Here is an 8,741-nt window from a genome sequence, read left to right on the forward strand (position 1 = left end):
AATGCATGCGCTTTAAGTGTAAAATGTGAATCTGGACCTCCTGCTTATATTAAAAAAAATAGAAATACTCTAAATAGGTCCATGGACAACAATACCACCTCCATAACAAGCCATTTGGAACCCTTTAATGTTATAAGAAACCTGAAAGTGGGCTACAGGCTAGAAGAGAAACATGAAAGGAGGATATTCCTATGACGATCAAATCCAATTCCCTTCTCCGCATAAAAAAACAACAGCCAAGATCTTTAATTTCAGCATTTTTTCCCTTCCACCGTGCATAGCAACCATCTGACATCCCCAGAGATGAAGCAATGCACCGCTGGCGTAACCAGTATCCCTGGATCAATGCTGCCATCTACTGCTCCTTTTCAGCCACTTCGGCATGGCTAAGTTGCTAAGCCAGTACACTAAGCATTACAGTAATCAGAGTGATGAATGAAATGGTTATCGTCAAGGGATCTAATTGATGTTTTAATCTAGTTCTATTTAGAAATCAAAAGCAAAATATGGTAATTTACTGGCAAAGCAAAAATAGGCTTCATGGCGTTGTATTCGGTCCGTTTCTGTGGGCAGTAATTAATGTTTAACAAATACAGCAGGTCCGCCTGTGTTGTCTTTCAATTCACTTTCCCCTCATTTCCACACCACACTTTCATAGTGCACTTCTGAATTATGTCCAAATGTTATAAAAAGGGAGGAGGGAATACATCATGGAGATGTATGGGGTAATGGCAATGTAGGGGGACCCAAAATAGATTCAAGGGCTTTAGTCATCAAACAGTATACTGCACAGGTGTGGTTTTATGGTTTAGGCTTTTTTACTGCTTCCATTGCAACCTTGCAGTATTTTAAATCATATGACTTTTGTTGGAAAGCGCCAATATATCTAGTACGTCAAGTGTTAACAACTATGCCCAGCCGCAGAGGTCCCACATGACATGATGACAGCCAAGACGTTGGTGTTAAATTGCAGTGTTTATTACCACGTGAGAAATATAAGTGATGGAAAAAGCACCTTGCCTGGAATAAATATGTCATAGAGATTGTGAGGTGTCGAGTCCTTTATAATGGCTATAGCACGCGGCCCACTTTGTTCTTTCATGAATTAAACAGCATGAAGAGTAAAAGATTCAGATTGTCTCGGATGTGCCATCAGCTTTCTCTTACTTAGACCAGAATCTATGAGGATTTTTCCCAGGCATGAAGGAGAAAATCATTAGTTCAAATTGATCTAATTAATATGGAGTACAGACGCCGTGGCCCATCTGATTAGGGTGGAAGTCAAGCCTCACACGCCGCTTGCTTGACCTCCACACTCCAAGATGTCTCAACCACCAGAGGCACTTGGTTCCAGGCGCTTGAGTCACTGACCCAATCAGTGAGCCGCAGGGTATTAAAAAAATAAAAAAGCCTTATCTGTGTGCAACAGCCAGGCAGTCAAAGAAACTGAATAAGCCATTGAAGAGAATAACTACTTTATATTAGCAAAGGTAAAGTTGCATCTGGCCTTACCAAAGAAGACAGATGTACATGCATGCATTAAAAAAGGATATTAAAACTAAACTTCATAAAAAAGATTGAAAGTCAGACAGTCCACAAAACAGGTGCAAACAGGATATGGTAGCATGCATAACCTTCTGAAGGGCTTGTCTGACTTGGTTTTATAGGGCAACAACACTGCAAGGCATTCTGACATGCCACGGTAGAAAAAGCGCAGGTGTAAACAACACAATGAGCCGTTGAATTTAATTTAGCTGTATCAGTTCCAGGGTCCTGGAGTTGTCTGTGCTGACTCACAGAGTAGAGTGCATGGAGTAATTGCTCATGTTATTAGTAATAATTGTGCTGTTCCTGCTATGACAAGTCACAATGTGTGCTGTGCAAAAACAAAATGGTGTCCCGGATAGCGGCCTATGTCAAACAGGAAAATGACTGTTCTTTACTGTGGAATGGGTGTCGATTGGTATATTGTGTAACTGTAGATTTGTGATTCAAGCAATTCAAACAGCTTTTACATCCCAAAATCAAAATAATGCTCCATGGTTTTCCCTCAATTAAGAAAACACTACATTTGCACATATTTGTACACACACGCACTCACACACACATACACACACACACACACACACACACACACACACACACACCTAACATTTTAATAGATTAGTCAATCGTCGGAAAATGAATCTACAACAATTTCGATAAATAATTTATCTTTTGAGTGTATCTTTTTGTAAGGGCAGATGCAGTATGTACTACATGTAGTAGTACATACTACTACTACTACTACTACTACTACTACTACTACTACTACTACTACTACTACTAATAATAATAATAATAAACTATGCAATTCGAAATTAATGCTATTATGTGATGGGACTTATTTAATATTTTTCTGGCATAGTAAATAAAAATGTAGTATGGTATTGTGTTGTTTTCATATATATATATATATATAAAAAAATAAAAAATAAATAACAAATAACAAAAATAAATATATATATATATATATATATATATATATATATATATATATATATATATATATATATATATATATATATATATATAATAGAACATTAGATAGATAATTAGATAGATAATTTCCTTGTTATGTGTCGTAAAACCGCTGCTCACTACGACGGAAGCTCCAGTGTGACGGCACTTTACGGACCCAGGCCTTCCGGCTATATCTGGTAGAGCGCTTCTTTTTTTTATACGCTAGACGTTCGCATTTACATCGCTTGAGAGTGCTATTATCTGCTCAACCACAATGGGAATAGAGGAGGAAACGGACCGGACACTATTCATAAGGAATTTGGATACGAAAGTGACGGAGGAGATATTGTTCGATTTGTTTGTACAGGTGATGTTGTCGCTAATGTTCAGACATAGCTAGCGCCAGCTAGCAAATATGAAGTCAACAGATAGCATAACATGCTAACCCATTGGAAGCTTGTCGGAGTTAAAGTGGGCCAAACAATGTATAATTATTAGGTGGTACGCTCTTTTACAGTAACTGTAGACCTGTTGTATACCTGTGATAATGCCAATGTGTGTTGTGCGCATGTTGTGGACAAGTTGACGCTAAAGAGATTCACGGGAGTTAGCTTTAGCTTTAGCTAGTCGTTGTCCGTGTCATGTTAACTCATCCGCGTTACCTTGTTTGTTTTCTGCAGGCGGGACCTCTCATCAAAACGAAAATTCCGAAAGACGTGGATGGGAAACAGAAATCTTTTGGTTTCGCTGTTTACAAACACGAAGTGTCCGTGCCATACGCCATGAAACTAACCGACGGGATAACGCTGTATGGGAGAACCATTCATGTGCAGTACAGATCAGGTACGTTGTTTTAATGTGGACTCTTTGAACAGCTGGAGAAACATTAACGTTGCTCGGAACATATTAGCGTTAATTTAACAGGGTTTCCCTTTCGAAAGTAGTCCTGGGTAGTTGCACGTTATACAAACATGTTATCAAAATAACCATCGGTTCCTCAACAAGAAACCCTGATGGTCTTTAAAAAACTCCTCTGACCATATCTTCAGAATCCTCTAAGGGTCTTCTAATCTGCGGACTACCATCTTGGTTTTTATTAGGAAATCAAAAAGCTAAAATATATTCAACTTTAATTCATACACATGGGTCTATATAAGAACAACAAACAAATAAATACAATACACAATATGTATGTATAGTCATCGCAGTTCTAAAGTCAACAGTGGTTAAAAGACACTAGATCCAATGTTTTCCAAAAACTAGAGGAATACCTTGTTACTTTGTGACTCAGTTAATCCCATTATGATAAAAAAAAAAAAGATAAATAATTTCATAAATCTGTGGATGAAATATGTGTTCAGTAAGATGGTTGGAAGAAATGTGGAGTTTAATGACCTTCTGGGCAAATTAAGTTTAAGAGAAATGGTTTTGTCTGAACCAAATGTATGTTAATACACAAAAGACCCAAAGTGGGGCTAATATAGAGTCTACACTTTAGCATGTCTACATGACGACTTGTTTTATTTTCAAGTAACGGCAAATAAGTTGCATTGTATAATTAACAATATGAGTTAATAAAATGCCCTCACATAGGTCTAACATCACTGTTACAATAAACTGAAGTCCCAGAAGCATATTAGTGTTTGCATGGGTTCCTGAACCGGCGTCTCTACGTAACCCCATTGACTTTGTCTGAAGACTGCACCCTTTGCAAATAAAGTACAAAATGTGATGCGTCAATTCTCGCAGAATCTATGAAAAACAGCGCCTTTAGTTTTTCATGCCATGTGAAAATGAAATTGAAATGGACTAAAACAGATATGGTCATTTTCTCACACAAACTAATGTGTTCCCTGTTGTATCACAATGTGACGCATAATAAAAGAAAACAATGTTCATACTTGCACAGTATATGTGGTAGTTATTTTCAAACTGGAATTGATTTGTCCTTCATTTAATAAACTGTTTTGTTCCGTTTGCCTCATCATAGGTAGCAGTCACAGCAACAGTCCAGGGAACTTGCAGAATACAATTCCTGCAAATACCCAAAATCTGCATGGCCAGAGGTAAGAATGTCTCATGGGTAGTTTGTCCCGCAGTGCCAGAAACTAAATCTGGTTACCTGCACTATCCGAAGCATTACAGCAGCTACTGTATCTTCTCTGCCTCTGTCTCAACTTGCATCAACCTCTGTGTCCCTCCTTAGCTTAGCCGATAAAGCTCTCGTCGTGGTTCACAGCTGCATCTTAAAATGTGTCTCTAAGCACTGGTTTTAAGTCAAGCAAGTGGCCTGTTGCTCATCACAGAGAAAGTTCACTTGGAACATTTCATCTCAACTTTGAGCTGCCAATTTTTTTGTTTCTTGGTGCAGCATCTCATGCAGTCAAATACATCAATGTTGGGCTGTTGTGGCAACAGCATAAACATAGCGCTGGCTGTTTCAAGCTATCTGAGCAGCTGATTTTTTTTTTTCTTCTCTATTTTAAACTACAGTGTAAGGTTAATTGTGTATAACATGTGTGAAAACATTAAACACATTTAAAGAAAGGTCTTGGCGGCAAGTCACAGTACCCTTATATGATAGAATACGGTACTGTAATGGCAAATGCACGCCCAATTTTTGGGCTGTGAATGGAGGCTTCATGGTTGCCTAGTTTGTCAGTAGTTTATAATTTTTGAGAAATGGCACTACTGTAGGTTTGTAATTGATACCAGCTTTTCAATGCGTGTTGAATTTGCTCCCAAAGATGGTTAATATCACTTAGACATGCATGTTTTTCATGCTCTTGGCAGTGCCCTCTGCTCTGGCAAAAGATGTGGCATGAAATGGGATTGGACTGGTCTGTATTTACTCATAGAAGACTCGGTGTGCAATCCTTTCCACGTTTCATGCCAAATTTCATGCAGCAGTGCCTGTTGGGGCATTTGCTGGGGAAAGTATTGCCCTAAGTTAACTTGGGCAGTATCAGACAATGTTTAGTTTCCGAGACTTTAATTCCGTGGTGCTTAAATTATGTAAATACTACATATAAAAAATTGTTCAAAAATATATTTAGATATTATTAGATATATATTATATATATATATATATATATATATATATATATATATATATATATATATTTTTTTTTAATTGATGTTTAAACAATAATGTAACTGACTACCTAACACATGCTGTTATGCATTCCATTTCAGTTTGGGAATAATGCAGATTTAACACTCAAAGATAGCAGGTCGACAGAAACACCAGGGACATGCATCACAAAGAACAGTTCACTTTGATCTTAACGCAAGCTCTGCGTATCGCTAACCTGGCACACTTTTCACCAGGATCTATCAACGTGGCCTCCTTTGCTCCATGGTAGAGGAGTTTCATTACAATGCTGCATTCACATTGGTACTCAATATATTTTTCACAACATTTGACTGAATTCAACACAAACTTATTTTGCAAAATGAAACAACTTAAAAAAATAAAGGTATTGTATACACTTCTATATCTTATCTTATCTCTAACTATTTAAAAAAATATGAAAGAACATTTCCTCAAGATAAAGATCATATTTCTTCACTCTTGTTTTGATAACCTTCTCAAAATTTATCGGTTGGGCCCAAACCAAAGCAGACGGTTGGGACTGCTGCTGTTCTTTTGATTTTAAAACATGAAGAACATGAAGAACATGAAGTGACGTTCATGCATCAAGTCATCGAGGAGTCATGGGACTCCTCGAAGGACATGGCACACCCGCACCTGGCAGCACAATTTCAGGCGACGGTGTAAACAATCCACCGATTGCAACATTACTTTCAGGTCAATCCAGTCCCTCGGAAATGAATGTGTCAGACTTGGCTTTGTGTCGTTGCTGATGGATTTTCACATCAGATATTCCATCACAGATTGTGTTACTAATCTCTTTTTTCACTTGTGAAAAATAATGTTTCAGTACATCCAATAAGACTATTATCTCGAGCATATTCCCAGTTGAGGCAGTTGGATAGATGAATTATGTGTCAATAATTTATGTTGCTGGACTAGTTACTGATTGCTCTTGGCTTGAAGTCTGAGTTTGCCTGCGCAAGATCTTGTTTACATCATGCTTGAGATACTCAGAAATGTTGTCCGTCTGTATGATGATTATTGTGCGGCTAGATCAGACGTATTCAAAACAATATGAAACAACTGAAGAATGGGGCTTGCCTTAATGAAGTCTTCCCGAGGCGATCTTGCAAAATGTTGAAACACATGACCTATCCCTCTGCCAAAGAGGTGAAATAAGGTCAAAGCACAAGTTAAAACATCAACTAAAAGTAGATTACACTAATCATCACATTTGACATGGATTTTTGCACCAGTGGTTGGTAGTCAATATGTGGAATGTGCACCTGACACTATGTTATTCTTTTTGCGATGAAATATGTGACAATGATTTGTTTAACTCTTCCAGGACCCCGAGTCTGTTCAGTTCTCCACCATATACTCCTCCGACCTTAATGCAGAGGTCTTTTTCATCTCCCGATAACCTGCAGAAGCATGTCATGGTAACCTCTTTTTATTTATATACATATATACTTTTATTATGGCACTACAGTCATGGCAGAATTTGCATTGCTTATTTCAAAACCTGACGTATTCAGACCTGCTCTTTGCTTGTTTAAGCTGAAATGTGCCAGTGTTGGCAATAAAGAAATGTTGACACTGTGCAATTTGACAGCAATAGAATCAACTATTTGTTCTCAATTAACCGTAACTGTTCTTTTCCTTAACCCGCAGATGAACAACATGATGTGGCTCCAAATGCAGCAGCTCGAGCAGGCGAACGACGGCTCCTCCAAGCCCGCGGGTGGGAACTTCGGCTCGAGGCAACACGACAGCGCCCCCTACCGGCATTCGTCGCAGCCGACCGGCGGCGGCAGGAACCAGCGCTACGCCGAAGAACCCGCCGCCGGCCGCCATCAGCAACACGGCCAGAGCCGGGACGGTTATCACCATCATCATCAGAATGACAGGAGTGGCAACCGTCACCACGGCAACAGAGGTGGCAACAGGCACCACGACGATAAGGGAAGCAACCGGGACTACCAAGATAATAGATGGCGGCGGTACTGAGACACGTAAAGACTTCAGTTCTTCACACACAAATGGACAGCGTGCTAAAAAAAAAAAAAGAGCGAGAAAAGAGAAGAAATTTTATGTTGATCGATTCCCATTTATACTCAGGTTGTTTGTACATGATGCTACCAATTTGAAGATTTGATAACTTATGCCTTAGAGACATTTTTGTTTTTATTTTTAAGGCGTTTTTAAATTTGTACACTTCTTTTATGTGAGTTTTTCCTCACAAATGTCACAATTATTTTTGAGATGTGTTGATGAGGGGCAAGGAGATGAAGAAGAAAAGAAAAAAAAAGAAGAAGAAATCAGACATGACTAGTAGTCATTTTGGAAGATGAAGAAAGAAGAAAGAAAAAAAAAGTATTTAACAAAACAAAAAAAAGATTTGTAAAATTCGAGTTTTATGTTATGCAAAAAGATATTTAAACGGTGCTCTCAGAAATTCTTCAGGTACTTTGCAGTAGTGACAGAATGTTCAGCTAAAGATTCCACCAGCAGCGCTTTTACGGCATCGGGGCACCATCCTTTCTTAATGTTAGATCTGTTGACCATGCTCTTTTCTAGAAAAAAATGGGATTCGTTTCAATTTTTTTATTCCAAGTCTGTAAGACTAACTGTTTTAAAATGGAACATTTTCATTATGATAAAGCTCTCTTCATTTGACTGTTGCGTTGTCTTTTCCTCTCAGCAAACACGCATGCCTGTGTCTTGGCTGCAGATCATGAATGCTATTTGCAGCTCTTTGTGTGTGACTTTCTTAACTAAGTGAGCCTTTGTATGTTGATGCTACATGCTGTAATGCATGCACATATGGCCGTATCTGCACCTATAAATGGCACGCCTGTAACTTAATACACTTGTGCAGTGGGTTATGAAGTAATCTACAGGTGGCGCCACACACATCCTTTTATTGAATCAATTAAGATGTCAAATATAACCCAGCCACATGATCAGCTCCTGCATTTGACCTTTTCTATTTAGGATGCTTTCAAGTCCTTTACATGGATTTCACACGTCCCCTCGTTCACTTTACAGCTCGCAATCACGTTGTCACGTTGAGGTCTCTGGTCCACTGTGCGCTGTTCTCTTCTCATCAGAGGAGTCTTAGCGCCACTCTGCAAATGGC

The 8,741-nt window shown here is 38.6% G+C and overlaps 1 protein-coding gene across 1 annotated transcript; it reads left to right on the forward strand.

Moving 5' to 3' along the window:
• Positions 1-2,750: 2,750 nt before the first annotated feature.
• rbm7 (RNA binding motif protein 7) lies at positions 2,751-8,278 on the forward strand. Its single transcript, XM_079225525.1, has 5 exons — positions 2,751-2,869; positions 3,183-3,345; positions 4,493-4,568; positions 6,948-7,041; positions 7,274-8,278. Exons 1-5 carry the CDS (start codon positions 2,777-2,779, stop codon positions 7,607-7,609), a joined length of 762 nt encoding a protein of 253 aa, XP_079081651.1. The 5' UTR covers positions 2,751-2,776; the 3' UTR covers positions 7,610-8,278.
• Positions 8,279-8,741: the final 463 nt, after the last annotated feature.

The sequence above is a fragment of the Taurulus bubalis genome (genome assembly GCF_910589615.1).
Source record: "Taurulus bubalis genome assembly, chromosome: 10".
Lineage (NCBI taxonomy): Eukaryota > Metazoa > Chordata > Actinopteri > Perciformes > Cottidae > Taurulus > Taurulus bubalis.

Excerpts from the sequence above, each read along its gene's own strand:
- rbm7 (XM_079225525.1), top strand. The coding sequence starts at position 2,777 with ATGGGAATAGAGGAGGAAACGGACCGGACACTATTCATAAGGAATTTG. Across the intron at positions 3,346-4,492 it reads TCATGTGCAGTACAGATCAG|GTAGCAGTCACAGCAACAGT; the intron begins GTACGTTGTTTT and ends GCCTCATCATAG. Across the intron at positions 4,569-6,947 it reads CAAAATCTGCATGGCCAGAG|GACCCCGAGTCTGTTCAGTT; the intron begins GTAAGAATGTCT and ends TAACTCTTCCAG.